An 18717-nucleotide genomic window follows, 5' to 3' on the forward strand; every position below is an offset into this window, starting at 1 on the left:
CCGCAGGCCATTATCAAGTTGTGTTTAGCAAATTTTCTAAAAGGCGGTGATACTAGCGCTTGAGTGGCTTTTGTGTGCATGATTGGAAGAGAGGAAACCCACACCAGCAGGATCTCAGGGATGCACATATTTATGGTTACAAATTACATGTAAAAGAAGTTAAATTAAACACTGTTACAGATTGAACAGCTCGGCAGACAGCTAACAGGCTAACAGACGACTCCAATAATGTTTGTTTAGGCGTTAGGATTATCGTAGTTGTTGTATTCAGGCTATTAGAAAGTAAAGACTTCTGCACTAACCACTGCTATATAATGATATGCGTGGCCGTGGTAAGTTCATGACACAACTGTCGCAAAACAGCAATGAATGACTTAAAATACATTAGACTGTTTGTTGATTCCTGCAGATACCCTGATAATGCGCTTTAAATGCACATTTAAATAACAAGGAAAAAGAGCCTGATGTATATTATTGTTCAATTAAGCTCATTTTAATTTTTACTCAATTATTCATATAATCGTAAGTGACAGCCCAAGTAACAGGTAGCTAATTGGATGGCAAACCATTATGCATATTAATCAATTTTTACCAATTGTTTGATTTTTAATTATTGTTCCTTCTTAAATAATTATTAATTTAAATATCATTGCACTCAGTGTTTACTGCCTTTTTAAAGGTATCATTTCATTCACTTTCACTTAAATAATATCTTCATACATATGGTATACTGTGAAGAATCACAATCTTTTATTTTTGGCATTTCGCCCACACTTAGTGTATGAATGTACTTGTTTAACCTGAGAATGTAGTTTGTAACTGTTTAACCTAATTGTGTAGTTTGCAGTTGTTTACCTGAGTGTGTATGTTGTCAGGTTGCGTTGGCGACGGCGAGTGGCTTTCAGTTTGACGAAGGTTCGTCCCGTGGGGTCAAAAGTGCACATCATGGTGAAACACACACTGAAGATAACCAACCAGTTACACACCACGATTCCTGTAACACACAAAAATGAGCAATTCATACCGTGATGCAGACCTCCACAATCTCAGATAAAGTCCCAATGGAGCTGGAGATTGCGTAATATAATGTTTGAGATTTAATTAGCCAATCTATACCATAAAATGTCTGTGTAATAATTCATTGAATAATTAATTCCACAATTATTACTGTCAGACTGTAAAAACTACATGCTGCAGAATCGTAAGGTTGATTAAAATCGTATGGATTAAAATCACAGATCATGTTAGTGAATAACTAAATTACAGAAGCTCCCCAAACCCAACAGGACTTAAGATGATGTACTTTCTGGTTTGATTTAAAAAGTCTGACCTGTCACTGCCACCAAGCTTCATCTGCTTATCTGCTGTTCTAATATCAAGCCAAACTGAACACACACCATTCTATTGATTCATTTCTACTCAATGCCATCTTTTCCATTCATTCGTCCTGCTCCTCCTTCCTAAATAAGATCTAATCTTTCCATCTCTCATTGATTCTCTCACCCAGAGCGAGGTTTTTGGCAGTGTCATCAGAGCAGGGTTGGTAATACTGCACCAGCCAGGCGATTCCCACCACAGCATACACCAGCTCCACCAACAGGATGGCTGTGGAAGATGTACAGATAAATAAGGAATACATAATTATATGGACTAGACTGTGTAGAAATAAAGTCTAGGGGGTCATGTACTGTCAAGTAATTTACTGCATGCTATACACACACACACACACACACACACACACACACACACACACATACATACATACATACATATATATATATATATATATATATATATATATATATATATATATTTATATATGCATGTATGTGTGTAAAAGAAAATTGCTTTATAGGCTGTCAATTATGCCTTTTTACAATACTTACATTTATGACGATACATATCCAATCATTTGCAAAGTTGGTCAAATGAAACTTTTTTATTTCATAAGTGCAAAAATCACACATCCTCTGCAGAAAACAAACTTTAATGTGGCATTTTTTTGCAGATTTTAGTGCATTAGTGCATCTGAGTTCAACACTTTGGTTTAAAAAAAAAAAATCCAACATAAAATCTAAAATGTGCTATAACTTTTGCACAGTCCACATTATGTCCCCACAATATGTTACATTTAGCAAATACACAGTAATTGTGCATTGAAATGTGTTGAAGTGTGCACACTAGCATAGCTAAAACCAGTAACAGACATTTAATGCCTTAACTTTGCTATTACTTTTGTCCATTTTTATTAATAACCGAACGTCATACACCGCAAGACACAGTTCAAGGCGAGTGTGTGATATTTTAGGCCTGCAGTTTACATGATGATAACCTGGGGCTGTGTTACAGAGCCTTCTATCTTTAGTCCTAAGTTAAGATTTGCGCAGTTAAAGATGAGACATTTTACAAATTCTTTTTAAAAAAGTAAATCTTTAATTTGGGAAATAAATCTTTCCTTACAGCATCATATGCATCCAAGTTAGGAAACCTTAAACTATTCAACTGACACTGATAACCAATAATGTGCGTTACCAAGCCACACAAGATGCATACACAGCTGAAACAAACACGTGATCAAAATAAAAGCACAAATGTAAATCAGGGTTAGCCAAACAGCTACTGTTGCAAAAAAATTGACAAAAGCAAAACAGAATTAAGGTTACCTGGAAGTCTTGGCAACCTTGATCAAACATCTAAGAGTATTATGAATGCACCCTGCTTTTAGCGGGTTCATCAACACTTGTTATGCTACAATAACACAAAAAAGGCTAATATTACATTTTAGAAATGTAAGTTTAATATCTGAGTTAGGACACTTTGGGGTTAACTGCCCTATAGACAGTCCAGTATTAAGGAAATTTTTAAATATTAGGATGTTTCTGTAATACTGTTTTCTTATTTGGAGTTAAGATTATGAACCTAGAAAACTTTATTCCTAAATCCTTTGAGTTGTCATTGTAACTAAACCGATGAGATAGCATTTGAAAGTCAGGATACGGCCCTGGGTGACTAAAAGCTTCTTTTATGTGGTTACTACATTAGCCTCGTAGATCCAATGCAAAACTGAAGACCAGACTACTTGGATGACTGACCATAATATTTTGAAAAAAGGAGGAAAACTATGTAAAGCTGACAAAAGCGGGGAAATTTGCTTTGCTTTAACCCGTGTATGTCCACCTTAACAGTGTATATCTTACCCAGTCGTATGTAGAGGACGTACTGGACGGCCTCTCGTGGTTGAGTGTACAGGATGCTGCCTCTCATGCTCAGCCACATGATTGCACTCTCACAGATCAGGCAGCTCACCAGGATTCCCAGGTAGCCGCGGCCGTGGTCCACCAGCGTGACTGAGCATGACTCGTCTGAGCCGTACGGCAGGCCGAACAGAACCACGGACAGGACCACCAGCCTGGACACACACACACACACACAGGATGGAATATGAACAGCATTAAAAATATCCACCAGTGTAAAATGTGGAACATGTAAGTGTCTGTACCAGTTACATCAGTGACAGAAATATTAGGAAATGAACAGCCCACTAACAATTAACACATTGTTTTAGGCAATACTGATCAATAACAATCACATTTTATGTGTGTTTCACTATGATCCATGTAAAATGCAGGTCCAAACTCTCAAGATAAATCACAGATTCATTTGACATAATCATGACATATAGCTCAATTCAGGATGGTCTTCTGGAATCTCATGAATCTTAAGGTTACAGGTGACTGCTAGATGACACAGGGCTTGAAATCTACATTGAGGAAGGTGCCTTTAAGGTAAACAGACACATTTTAATCACCTGTTTTCACCCTCAGATAACATGAGTAGCCTAGAAGACTAAGACCAACTGATTGATCAAGAGCAATCAGGTGTAGTGTTGCCAGATTGGGCAGATTCCCACCAAATTTGTCCAGACATACAGATATTAAAAATGACGTAAAAAGCTTTTGGTTCTTCGTAGCAAAGATAAACATGTGTTTAAAAGATCAATATAGGTGACAATCTAGATGGGGGCAGTCGTGGGCTGGAGGTTAGGGAACCAGCCTTGTGACCAGAAGGTCGCTGGTCCGATCCCATCAGCTAACAGTACGTGACTGAAGTTCCCTTGAGCAAGGCACCGGGTGCCGTGGATAGGGCTGCCCACCGTTCCGGGCAAGTGTGCTCACTGCCCCCTAGTGTGTGTGTGTGTTCACTAGTGTGTATGTAGTGTTTCACTGCACGGATGGGTTAAATGCGGAGGTCTAATTCCGATGTGTTCAGACACAGTTGGCTAAAAAGGTTCATTTCATTTCAAACACTCATCTGCACATTTTCAAAAACAAGACATCAGTGGTTAAATGTAACCAGAAGCTTCTTTTAATGCTGTATTATTTCACATTACGCTTGAAATGACCATACAATGTTACTGATTTTGTAGTTTTTCACACATTTTGGTGGATTTCGAAATTGTTTTTGGCTGGAAACTATAGTAGCAATCTGGCAACCCTGATCAGGTGATTGCAGCCACTCCAGCACTTTCTGGACTTTCCTAAAGCTAGCCAGCTCTTCCTGAAAGCTTACATAAATGATGCTAAGCTAATCTAATCTAAGCTAGACAGCTGCCACACAGCCATAAACTGCTCACATGAACCCTATTAACTCATTTTTGCATCCTGGAAGAGAAGCACCAACTTTCAAGTTGCTTGGAAATTGTTCCAAAAGTCTATGAAAACATATCTTTTATTAATCTGTATAAAGACTGTGCACTGGGGCTTGTAAATCTTGCAAGCTCTTAGGCACTGTTAGCGGTGCTAGTAAGATGTGCACAAACTCAAACATGTGCAAGTGGTTACTGACCATATGCAGTGCAGTATGAAGAGGAAGAGAGCGGGCAGCACCAGGTCATCACTGCCAACTGACCAGCGCCGCCGAAACATCACCATGCCCGGCATCACTGCCCTGAAACACAAACAAACGCCTTCACATTAGCAGCTAAACACAAACACAAAAGCAGGTTAACACGCTTTGAGGCAAACATGCAATTACTTAGGTGTGCAGTTAGCACAATGCTAAATAATGCGACTTCCATTACATGCTAGCTACATTAGCCTCGCAGCTGCAGTGCTAAAACTAAAGAAGCAAACCTGGCTGATCGACCACATTTGGAGTCAGTTTGAGTACGTTTTTCCAGACCAAACCTTAAATGAGTATTACGGCCTAAAACGAGACTTTAACACGTTATTTGTCTTGTTATGTAGCATTTTGCCCTAATAGCAGATGGTTTTAGGGCCAATTCTGGCTTTCTTGCATTAACGTTGGTTGACTACTGGTCAGATGTAAATAATGAGGCCAGATGATGGACAGCTTCATATGGTTTTGCCTAGCACAAATATTGTGTACCAACAATGTAGTTGGGCCAGATTTGGGCCACATCCATAAGTTCTACTCACTTTATAGAGTGTGGGTCAGATTTGGGCCAAGGACCCAGCTGTATACTGGGCCAGAACAAAGCCAAGGATGTGGCCCAGACAATTTTCGTTAACTGTGCGTAGTGCAGCATTGCATCCCTCAGTCTTACCCGTTTGACAGAATTCATGATTTTATATTTTCATGTTTTGTTCATCAAATGTTCTCTCACTACAATAATGAGAAATGCATCATACAAACACTGGGATTCCCTGCATTGTCAAATCTTGACTGCTATCCTAGCCAATGAGGCTAATACAGGCAAATACATCCAAGTCAGCAATACTGTAACTCTCATCATAGCTGTCAAACAAAATGATAAAGAAAACAGCGATTCTTTAGTCTTTATTCAGGACAAGAGGAGGTAAGCACTGAAGTAAGAGAGTAGCCAGGTAGCTACACTGCTAACTTTAGTTATTAGCTTACTCTCATTTGGGTAGTCTTTTCTGCTGTTTGAGTAACACATTCTCTCCATTGTAGTGATGATTTGAAGACAGTTACTACAGTTTTATGGCTGTAATAAGATATTCGGCTTTTCAGCAGTAACTTTAGCTCATTAGCTCATGACTCAAAATAGCCCCCCGAAACTCACCCCAGTTGTAATTTTACAAATGTTTCAAGATGCATCATCACAAAACGGTTTTCTGGTCTTTAAACTATAAAATCTCCCTCTAGAGACTGTTGCAGTATGGCTAAAGGGAGTAAGTAAGCAAGCATGTTTACAACAGATATAGCGATAGCTAATTTTCTATTTTGACCAGATTGCCTCTTTAAACACCAAAACAGCCAAATTTCCAGAATTTCAGCATAATTCAGTGTTTAAGATGTAAACAGAGTCAGTCAGAGTGGTTTGGTGTGAAATGGTTCAGATTTCTTTACAGTGGTGGTGATGGGAAACAGGGGTCGCCATGACTACAACACAAACACAGACATTTTATTTTATTTCGATGATGGCAAAATAATGAAATATCTGAAAATATATGCTTTCCTTGGGGACTACTTTGCCTCAAGACACCCTGCACGTATCCCTTCACCATGAATGGATACAAAAATACGTTTTAAATCTTCCCAAATGATACACTGACGTTTCAGACTTTAGGCTGTGCATTCATTATCATTTCATGTAATATCTTTCTGTCAGGGAGCTTTTAGAGGTGGACGTCAGGTTCCTTTCACCACCACTGAACAATTCTGACTCTGTAAGTTTCTCTAGAACAGGTCATTTCACACCAAACCACTCTGAATGACTTACATCTTAAAGATTTAATCATACAGAAATGTTGAAAAAGCTTTAACACTCTAAAAACTACCATCAGCTACTGACAGCTTCAGCCCACAATATTACACAAACAGCAGCCAACACACACAGTCAGATTTTACCACTTCTTTATTTTATTCCACTCCAGGCACTTACGCAACACTATGTTGAAAAGCAGAGAGACACTTTTGGAGTTTGATAAGACCTTTCCAGAAAGAACCATGAAGAAACGCTTCCGCCTGGCTTTGAAGGTTATCCCTAAATGTTATCGGTGTAATGTGGACATTAGTGTCGTATCAAAGGGAAAAGCAGAGCAAGTTAATGCACCATTTGTTTCTCTTTATTGCAGTGTGGGCCTCCGCAAAATGATATTGCACAAGACTGCTGCTACAGTCAATACGTGCCAACACGCAATACACATTTCCACCGTGTTGAGACTAGCCGATCTCAGGCAGGCCTGATGAGTGGACTGGGAGTTTTTTGATAAATCACAGGCCTACGCTTGCTCCAACAAATGTATACACTCTTTTGGCACATTCGCTCAGCCCTTCGACTGTGTCACAGGAAATGATCAAGATTTTTCCATTTACACTTTTGACTGAAGTGTACTTCATTTACAGCAGACAACAAATTATTCACCATAATGTAGCCTGAGACTGGGTTTAATCAAACCAGCCTCAGGAGCACTCCATCATCTCTCCAACCTCCAACTGTAGTGTACAGTCAGTTACCATTGCACAGTAATTCTGACATGTTTCCTTGCACTTAGAAAAAACAGACGCTTACAATAGAAGTCAACAGGCATGTGCTTAAAGGTGCAGTGTGTAAGATTTAGAGGGATCTATTAGCAGAAATGGAATATAGTAAACAAAACCATGTTTTCATTAGTTTATAATCACCTGTAACTACAAATTATTGTGTTCTCATTAGCTTAGAATGAGCCCTTCATATATACATAGGGAGCAGCTCCTCCTCCAACAGAGGCCACTATGTTTCGCTGCCATATTTCTACAGTAGCCCAGAAGGGACAAATCAAACACTGGCTCTAGAGGGAGCCTTTCGTGTTTTACATTGAAACAGCAGAATTTGGTGGCACTGTAGTTCCTGCTGAACAATGTAGAAAGAAGAAGGATCAGTGGTTGCTGCAGGTGCTGGCTGACCATTTTGTGTTGCGAGCAGTTTGAGAATTCAAATGTTGACAAATGGAGGATCAGACTTATTATTTAGCACAAGAAAAATTGTCGAAAGCGCCATCAAAGAAGCGGAAACATGAAGAAGCAAAACGAAACCGGCAAAGGTGACGGCAGAAAACCTGACAGAGGGGAATTCAGTTGGTTGCAGTCTGTGACATCACCACTAGATGCCACTAAATCGTGCACACTGTATCTTTAAGCGACTACCCATTAAATTCTATCGTATGTTATGCAAATTCTATCATGTTATACACATGCAAATATTTTCATATATTCAATATTTTCAATATTTCAATATTTTTGCATGTGATTGCATTTTCTTAGAAAAACTTATAGTACTTATAATAAATAGCACTAAAAAGGGTTCTCTTATTGCTTCAGGCTTGACATCGTACACAATAGCAGAACCCATTTTTTGCTATATAGCACCATATACAACACATTTTCTGTCCATGTGAAGAACCGTTTCACCATGCAAAGAACGCTTTAAGCATGTAAATGGTTCTTTGAGTGTTCATGGTTGAAGATGGTAGAAGATAATATGAAATATAAAAAAATAAAATTGAAAAGCAAACAAAAAATATCAGACAGTAACCCAATCACAGGGTTAAAATGAACCCAGTGTTGTGTCAAAGTAAGCATATATTAGGGTAACTTTAATGACCCTGCAGGGTTGTTCATGTAAGCCAACAATGCCGGTTCAGATAAACCCAGTGAGTGGTCTGTTTTATAGTGAATCAGCACCTGGTTACAGACATAACCCAAATTGGGCTGTTTTTAGCTCAGCATTATTTTGAGTGTGCATTTAATGCTTCTTTATATTTGGTCAAGCGTGTTGACATAATATAAAGAAGCACTTAATAGTTTCAAGTAATAGCTCAAGACTTTGAGGAAAAATCTGAAACGTATTATTTTCCAGATAAATGGTTTTAAATAATGTGCTTAAGTGCCTAAGACTTCTGTACAGTACTGGATGTTCAATTCTAGCGTATATTAGGAAAGAGATTAGGCGGAAAACTTCAGTTTGGGGTGTTAACATCAAAGTTCCAAGAACACAGTCAGAAGTTTGGCTTATTAGAATAACAGACTAAAGCTGTTTGTACTCTTTAACTTTTAACCCAACTTTAACCCTGATTGGCCTCTTCCAACAAATACTCTGTTGTTTGAGGAACACATTCTCTCTGTGCAAGTGATGATTTAAAGACAGTTAAAACAATTTTATGGCTGTAATAAGATATTCGGCTTCATAGCAGCGACGTCTGTCATCTGCCTTAAACAGCTTAAAAAAAAACAAAACAAAACAAAACATGACTCAAAATAGCCCCGAAAATTCACCCCAAAGCAGTTGTAATTTTTCAAAAGTTCCTCCCACCTTCAAAACGCATCATCAGAAGGGGATTTTCCTAGACTTTAAGCCATAAAATCTCCCTGTAGAGACTACTGCAGTACTGCTAAAGGGGGTGAGTAAGCAAGTTTACAACAGATATAGTGAGAGTTCAATTTATTTTGGCCAGAGTGACTTTGAAGGCCAATTACATCAAATTTCCATATACCCCAACATAGCTCCTACATTCAGGACACCTCATCAGAAGAGGGTTTGTTCAGTCTTTAGACAAGGCAGGAGAAGTGATTAGGTGAACTGTGACTATTAGGCCTTCAATTTAGGGTGTAAACATCGAATTTCCAAGAATACTGTCAGACGTTTGGCTTGCAAGACTAACAGACTGAAGCCCTGGGTACAATTTAATCCTGACTGGCCCCTTCCAACAAACATTAACAGTCTTAAAGTGATTTTTCGGGTTGCAGGCAACTGCTGGAGTGGATGATGAGAGGAGAAACAAGTTTAACCTTCTGATCTACTACAGGCCCGGAGTGTAAATCTGATTTTTCGCTAAATCATAACTATAACAGCAAAGTAATAAACAGTGATATACAGAGGGTCAGTGTAAGATCGCGCGGTGGTTTCTCACAGGTGCACAACACACAACAAATATTTATCTGTTTTGTTGATTTAAGCAGAAAGTTTACACACATCAAATGTGTTTATATTGTGTCACTGAGCTAAATGCAGTGTGGTGTGTAGGGAGAAGAGCCAATACGATTCACCATGTTACTAGATTTTAAAACATTCTACTGAAATTATCAATGAATATTTGACTGAAAACGGAAGTGCTGTCATCACATCACATCAATACTACGTTATAAAGTAAAGTCTAAGGTTCACAGCCCTGCCATACAGATCTCACACATGAATATTCATGAGGGAGAGGAGGGAAGAGTGAAGGGGGAGGAAGGATCTGCTGAAGGAGAGACAGTATTTGGTTCAAGCTGAAGACACAAACAACGATAAACACAGCAGATAGCAGATGGTTCTTAAAATGAGACATACTGTTAGAGAGAGAGAGAGAGAGAGAGAGAGAGAGAGAAATCTCTCTCTCTCTCTCTCTCCCTCTATCTACACACATATATATATATTTAAATAGATAGATAGATAGATAGATAGATAGATAGAGAGAGACATAAGAAAGACAGAGGTATAAGAGTGAACGAGAGACAGAAAGAGAGAGGTAAGGAAAAAGGACAGACAGGTACAAAGTGAGAGGATAGACAGAGTGAAAGGGAGAGAGAGAGAGAGAGAGATAGAGAGAGGCATAGAAAAAGAGATAGGGAAGTATAGAGACAGACGTAGAGAGCGAAAAAAAAAGACACGAAGGAAAGGGGGAGGGAAAGAAAGAGAGACAGAAAACGAGAGGACAACTGAAGAATGAGAACAAAGGAAAGAGAGAGAAAGAGCACAAAACAGAAAGATACTAAGAGAACAACAGAACGAGAGAAAGAACAATAGAGCAAGAAGGAGAGAATGAGAAAGATAGGAAACAAAATTGATAGAATGAGAGAGAACCATAGAATGACACACAGAGAGAGAGAGAGAGAGAGAGAGAGAGAGAGGGAGAGAGAGAGAGAGGATCGAGTTCATTAGTCCAACAGTCTTGTGGCTGTCGCAGAAAGAGAGGCTACTGCAGGTTGCCATGGTTACCGCTCCCAGTCAAAGACGCACTAATGCGCCGCTGGAAAAGAGCCTGCAATCGGTCGGCCGCGTAGCGTCGAGGAATCAATACGCTCACATCAGCCGCCGATCACCTTCTATTGTCTATGCAGCCGCTTATGAGCATCTACAGGAGAAACAGACCGAACAGCAGCGCACAGACACGACTCAGAACAGGAAACGGCAGATTGGTCACTCCGGTCAGTTTTACGGCCCAGGCGCGGGCCGAGTGGGTCACGGCTCTTCCTGAAACAAAGCATAAACTCGTCAGCGTAAAGAAAACAGACACGCTCGGCGCAGCCAGCAGCCCTGCTCCAACATTCAGCACTCACACAGAAAGGCTCTGTGTTTTTCAGCCTTTATTTATTCACAGATCGAGTGCTGAGAAGGAGCTGCTCTGTGTCAGGCCTGCCAGAAAGAGGAAGTGACACAATAAATGATGAAACACCTCTGGAGCAAAAGCAGCATTTAGAAGAAGTACAGAGGACATCACTTCTTTAAAGGAGAATAACATTTCTGTGTAATTGAGTGTTTGAGATGTAAACAGAGTGATTCAGAGTGGTTTGGTGTGAAATGGTTCAGATTTCTTTACAGTGGGGGTGACAGGAACCAGGGATCACCAGATATAGACATTTTATTTACTATCCAAAACCACCAGTGAACCTACACGAGTCTTCTGAGTTTTATATGGAATGTTGATGATGATAAAATAGCAATAAATCTGACAAAAATATGCTTTTTGGGGACTATTTTGCCTCACAGCACCCTGCATGTTTCCTTCCACATTGAACATATTTCCAAAAATATATCTTTTAAACCAAAATCTTCTCAAAACCATCAAAAAACAACTTCAGACATCAGGCAGTGTATTTATAACCATTCGTGTAATAACTTGCTGTGAGGGAAGCTTTTCAAGGTGGACGTCTGGTTCCTATCACCACCACTGTGAGCAATTCTGACTCAGTATGTTTCTCTAGAATGGAGTATTTCACACCAAACCACTCTAAATGACTCTGTTTACATCTAAACCATTTAATTATACAGAAATTTTGGGATGCAGACAACAATCTCACCTAGCTAGTAGCTAATGAAAAGGCAAAGAGAAAGATTTGAGAGGAACATCGATAACAATTTGGAGACTAATAGATTCATTTGCATTTATAATCACTCCAGCTGGTTTCCTGATATGTTTAATCTGCAGTGAGAAACTGTCAAACACTAAAAAGTCATGAAGCTGAAGCCAGTTTTTTGTTTGCCAGCTTCTTGTTCGAATTGTCCCGTTCTACCTTATATGGTGCAGCAGTTACATTTCCCATTCCACTTAAGGTGGAACGGGAAAATTGGAACAAGAAGCTGGCGAATGAGAAGCAACTTCAGCCTCATAAAAAGTTAAACGTTGGGAGACATTTTACAAGAAACTGTTCTTTTTATGTGTAAAAGTTTCCTGTCGGAGATGCGAGAAAAGCAGCTGTAGCTGAGCTAAAGCTTAAAACAGAGCAAAGTAAGTCTGTGTTTTCGTTTATATTATATTTTTTAGCCTACACTAGAACACTAGCACATACTGAGACACATTTACAGCCAAGGTAAAATGGACATAAAATGTTGTCGCTCCCAAGGTGGTTTGATTTTTGTTGAAAGGACAAAATGGCTGTTCTTAAAATTTGGAGTGGGTGACCCCTGGTCTATACAGTCCATGTATGGCAATTTAGCTGCAGAAACAGTCAGAAACACAAAGTCTTGAAGTTGCTGTTTGTGCTGTTACAAAAAACAACACATTTACATCTCTGCATATTCAGCAAACAGCAGTTTAGCCCCGCCCACTCACACCGAAGTTATAAGCAGTGTTTCAGCCCAGACTACTTTTTGAGTGAGACAAGATACAGGGTGGCCAATCAGAACAGAGCTCTTTTGCATATATGAGTCTTAAAGGCACAGTAACAAAAAAGCCAGTTTAATTCTAAGGGATAATAAGAGGTTGGAAAATGGTTGTGTAAAAATGAATTATAATTGTTTTTGTGATATAGGTCCACAGATATCGGCCCTTTAAAACTGAACCAAAACTCTTGTTGCTCTTGGACAACATTACGAAAAAGAAGCATTAAACAAAGTCAATGATATTAATCAGCTTGATTTGAGGTAAAATATTATTAATATATTTTCTTAAGGGATTTCTATACTCTCTGAATAATTGTACCTAATTGAGTTATAATAATCCACATCAAACCCAACTCTATTCTGTTTCTTCACTGCAGCACATATTTTATGTTCTGCTCAGTGCATTACAATTTCTGACCTCCTTACCAAACCAGAGGATGCCAGAATTAGACCTGAAGACCACCCACACATGCTGAGAGAACCAATAAGAGTCTCCAGCCAATCGGCATCAGACGGGGGATCGTCCGTATTGATCAGGCTAAGAGAGGAACTGATGGCGGGGGTGTTGCTCCCAGGGGCACTTCCATCACCCAACATCTGTCAATCAGTCAACTTCCATCAGTCACACTGTGGCCAGGGGCCAATACCTGCCACCCGCAGCAAAGTATTCTAGGTGACAGGGGTAGTAAGCGAGAGATACAAAAAACATGTCTCAAAGCCAAAAATGCAGCCGTTACATCACTGAAGGCTGCCCCATTTTGTAGGATCCTTCAGGATGCACCGTTTGTTTCTGAGGATTTGATGATCTGAGCAGACCTTCAGTTTCGAAAGCCACTTCAAAAATATTGGAAACAGCCATGAGTAACGAGATGCTGCAGAGATTGTAGTGAAACATAAGCTGTACGCATCCCGTGGTTACTAATAAAAATAAATAAACAACTGATAAAAAGCACTGTTCTTATGAAGCACTATAAACTATTTGAGTACTAACAGCACCCACTTGTGGAGAATCTTCAGCCTGCTAAATGTGTGTGAGTCAGTCAGTGACAAGCAAGGTCCATGAGGTGATTCGCATATTAAAAAGGTTAAAAAATAAATAAATAAATAAAAAAAAGAAACACAAAATAAATTAAAAAACACAAGAAAAATGTGCAAAGTTACACTCCTGTATTTCGCATTGTTTACACCAGTTAGCCAGTGTGGTAGTACTAAAGCCCATGAATGATGGAAAAAATTTTGGCAAAAAAGAAAAAAAGTTTTGACAAACGATTTCAGCCAATATAACTCTATATTTATATTAGTGTTATACATTTTAAATGCTCAAGTATTTGTTCATTGCATTGGTATTTAGGCCGTCGATTGAAAGCTCAACTTTCAATCTAAATGAGCTTAACCCCTCTGTCCTTCTCGATCTGCCACGTGATGTTTTCCAGAGAGAAGCCACAGTTTAATATCACTAGCTAGCTACAAACTTGAGCTGAGATAATACACACAGATTGTTAGTTCTTTGAAGAAATAGCAGTGGAGGAAATAACACCAAAGCTGCCAATTCCGTAATTACCTACAGCAGCTCAAGAAACATATAATAAAGAACAGAAAATATTCTAATTATTTTAACTTATATTTTGCTTAACACATGCAGTGATGTTGGTTAGCTAGTCAGCTGTGTCAGCTAGATTTTGCTGTTGTGCTAGCTAAGAAAAATAGCTATGGTAGCCTACCTGAAATTAACAAAGTACACTCCAATGGCCTCCAAAAATGGTAACATTAGCTAACTTCTTTATTGGCTAGCCAGATAGCTGTATCAATGATCACTGATGTGTGCCAGCTGCATCGATTTGGCTGTTGAATTTTAAAACAGCTACCTTACTCTAAAAAGTAAAGTTGAGTAGACCTTCAGGTTTTAAGAATAGTCGATTCTGTAAATTTTATTGCTATATACATAGACTATGAGATTTGAGCACTTTTCTGTAATTTTCCCTTCAAATTTAATATTAGGCAATGATAACTAATTAATACTGTCAGAGGCCTATCAGAGTAACAATCAGAAACAGATCTGTGACAATCAGTCACTGGCCAGGCTTCCATTCAAACGTTTCGCAAATGTTATGTACATTTACGAAATTTTGGGCAGGAAGAAAAAAAAGAGAAGTTGTTTTTCCATCCACTACAGTTATGAGAAGAAATTTTAGATGATGTTGGCTACCATGATTAGGGGCTGCATCAAAGTGAACAAAATGGAAAGATGTAGCTCGATTTTTGCTTTAAGCAAAATTATCTTTACAACCATTTGACTTCCTTCTATGGCAGTGTTGTTTGCAGCTCAGAAACACAAGCTCCATCACCTTCCATCACCTCCTGTCTCTCCTATCACCATTTCATCTCCCATCACTGTATCACCTCTTATAAATCTATTACTCCACTATGTCACCTCTCATTACACCATCACCTCCCATAGAGGTGGGCAATATGGCAAAAATATTCTATCACAATATTTCAAGAAACTTTCACAATACACAATATGCATAGTTGGAACAGACAAAATAGTACCTGTAGTGCTACATAAAAAAATACACAATCAATCAATCAATAAATAAATAGCCTATAACTACAGTGATTTTTCTTTAATGTTTTAAAAACTGCACTAATTCCAATGAGACAGGCCTAATTATGCTAATTTTGTAATCCCATCACTATATCACTTCCTATCACTATCCAACATCCCATCACTCTATTACTCCATCACCTCCCATCACTGTATCACCGTCCATCAATCTATTACTTCTTCACCTCCCATCACTGTATCATCTCCCATTGCTCTATTACTCCTTTACCTCCCATCACTATATTACCCCCCTCACTCTATTACTCCATCACCTCCCATTGCTCTATTACACCATCACCTCCCATTGCTCTAGTACTCCATCACTTCCCATCACTATCACTTCCCATTGCTTGTTACTCCGTTACTTCCCATCATTATAGCACCTCCCATCACTATCTAACATCCCATCACTCTAGTACTCTATCACCTCCCATTACTGTATCACCACCCATTACTCTATTACTCCATCACCTCCCATCACTATAGCACCACCCATTGCTCTATTACTCCATCACCTCTCATCGCTATCACTTTCTATTGCTCTATTACTCCATTACCTCCCATCACCATCCATCACTATATTACCTTCCAACACTCTATTACTCCATCACCTCCATCACTATAGCACTGCCCATTGCTCTATTACTCCATCACCTCTCATCGCTATCACTTTCTATTGCTCTATTACTCCATCACCTCTCATCACTATAGCACCTCCCATCACTATCTAACATCCCATCGCTCTATTACTCCATCACCTCCCATGACTATATCACCTCCAATCACTCTATTATTCCATCACCATATCACCTCCCATCACCCCATCACTCCAGCAACAACAGCAAAACCGCAGACAGAGACTGCACACAGACACATGCGCACGCGCATGCAGGCAAAGCTGGAGAGGTGAAAAGGACTGAGTGGGTGGCAGTGGGAGTGAAAGACAGTGAGTGAAGTGAGTGAAGCGAGTGAAGCATGAAAAAAAGCAAGATAAAGAGAGGGCAAGAGAGAGAGAGCACAAGCTAAACAGAGAGGAGGAAAGGAGAAAGAGGGGAAAAGACATTAAGAGGAGAAAACGAGAGAGGGGAAAGAGAGAAGCAAGGAAGATGAAGGGAGAAAAAACAGCTAGAGAGAAGGCAAAGAAAGAGAGCAAGGGGTAGATGATAGAGAGAGACAGAGAGAGAGCAAGACAAAAAAGAACGAGAAAGCATACAAGATGGAGAAAGAGGAAGACGAAAGAGAAATGTATTGAAGAAAAAACGGAGTCAGAGGCGTTGAAGATGAAGAGAGAGAGATACAGAGGAAAGAGAGAGAGAAAAAGAAAGAGGAAAAGGTAGAAGGGAGAAAGATGGAAAAATGAGACGGAAAAGAGAGAAAAGGAACGTGAGAGAGGGATTAAGAGCGAAAGATGAGAAGAAAAGAAAGAGGCAGAGGGAGAGTGGGTGTGAGTGGCACACAGAGCTCAGGCTATAAAAAGGAGGAAAAGCAGTTTGATGCCAAAGACTGAATCTGGATGTGGAAGATAAAACGGAGGGATAGAGGGAGGGAGTTGGTGGTGGTGGCATTGGGGGGCGGTGACGTGAGCTTCACACCAGCTCATTCCTCCTCATATGGGCCAATGAGGAGGACGGAAAGAGGAGGATAAAGAGATGGAGGTCAGGAGAAAGTGTGCTAACACAAGAATACAGCAGCTCAAACAGAAAAGGAAAAAGAAAAAGATTGTTCTATAAAAAACGCACACTGGTATTGACCTTTGCAATACTGATATGTGCAATATGCAAATGAGCCCTTTAAACCAATCACAGTGTTGTTTACTACGTGCTCAGAGCACCCTGACCAATTACAACTCCAGATGAGTTCCTGTGGATGTTTTCATGAATTATTGTGTTTGTGTAAACCCAACAAAAGTCATTATTTTGGTGAAAAAAATAATGCTAATTTTCAATTGCTGATTCACTAATGTGAGGTTTATCACAATCACAATGTCACAATATAATTGCATTAAGTATTGCAGCAAAACTGATACTGTTCAAAATTGAATATATTTATTTTACATGCATATTGTCATGAACAAACGTTGCAACTATTCAGTGTTCCATTTACAGACATACTACACTGTGCTTTGTTGTATACTACTGACTCCACCCACAAAATAAACAATACAAAACACAAAGTGCAGAAGCAACTCATGCACTGCAATAATACAGCATTTAAATATGTTATTACAGCAAAATAATCACACTACACAATCACATCATTCTACCATCTTAAGCCCATTTCACACCTGATGCGATGCGGCGTTAGCAGCAATCCGGATCCAATCCGCAACACTTGTTATTTCACACCGGATGTGACATGCATTTTCACGTTAATACAAACATCTGTATTGTCCGTTTCCTGCTTAAATAAACTTTATGTAGATAATAAAGAGATCAAAAATAAAAACCTACTGCCGTGACTGTAGCTGGCTCTCTTAGCATGTGATGTACCGCTATATGAAAAGGAGGAGATGCATTTTGGTTCACAACTTTATCCTACTCAAAGGATTTTGATTACCTTTTCGAAAGAGTTAAAACTCCATTTGTTAACTTGTCTAGTAGCCTAGATTGTGTATTATAGCATAAACACTGCATATCTTTACTGTTTCTGCCTAAAAACTGCAAGCATGCCACATGGGCCACACATTGAAAAATAGAGCCAAAACGTATTTTTGTGCTTCACAAGTGCAGCGGTGTCGCATGATGCATGTGGCTGATGTGAAAGGCTACACTGAATAATATTGGAGTGTACTGTGCACAGCATGGCACGGAAATGGGCTTCAGACGTTTTGTTTATTTCATATTTTATTCTTACCAGGTGTGATAAATTTAAAACTATAAAGTTTGGTCAGTAGGTGAAGCAGTAGCTTGCCGCTCAACCTCAAACTTCTACTATGCTTGGCTCACAAGCCACTGAATGCTGTCGTTTTATTGGCTCCCTACTAAAACATCTACATGAATTAAGGCGTGCTTTGTGTAAATGATATGTAAATGAGGTGGTGGTTGGCTGGCACTTGATTTCGCGCACTGAATCTGATTTAGCGCACTGAAGCTGATCTCCGCTTGTTTCCACATCGTGAATCAGATGCAGAGCAGTTTCAACGCCATTAAAGACAGTCAAATGTGCATTTACACAGCTTAGATAAATAAAGGCTATTGTTCCTCCAAAAGTCACCGTATTTGCCGAATTACGAGGTTGTTTAGGAGTCAAAATACAAATTGTGATAAAAGAGAGCGAAAGACCATTA

The 18717-nt window shown here is 39.3% G+C and overlaps 1 protein-coding gene across 2 annotated transcripts in view; it reads right to left on the bottom strand.

The window, feature by feature from the left end:
• Positions 1 to 18717, bottom strand: part of dagla (diacylglycerol lipase, alpha) — a 72039-nt gene that overhangs the window by 33207 nt on the left and 20115 nt on the right. For both annotated transcript variants that reach the window (XM_036585986.1, XM_036585985.1), the window contains exons 2-5: positions 4846 to 4947; positions 3198 to 3409; positions 1504 to 1605; positions 856 to 994 (exon numbers count right to left, since the gene is read on the bottom strand). In XM_036585986.1, coding sequence (XP_036441879.1) covers positions 856 to 994; positions 1504 to 1605; positions 3198 to 3409; positions 4846 to 4940 — 548 coding nt within the window. In that variant the 5' untranslated portion in view covers positions 4941 to 4947. The remainder of the gene's footprint in view (positions 1 to 855; positions 995 to 1503; positions 1606 to 3197; positions 3410 to 4845; positions 4948 to 18717) is intronic.

Source organism: Colossoma macropomum, unplaced genomic scaffold, assembly GCF_904425465.1.
Source record: "Colossoma macropomum unplaced genomic scaffold, Colossoma_macropomum, whole genome shotgun sequence".
Classification (NCBI taxonomy): Eukaryota; Metazoa; Chordata; class Actinopteri; order Characiformes; family Serrasalmidae; genus Colossoma; species Colossoma macropomum.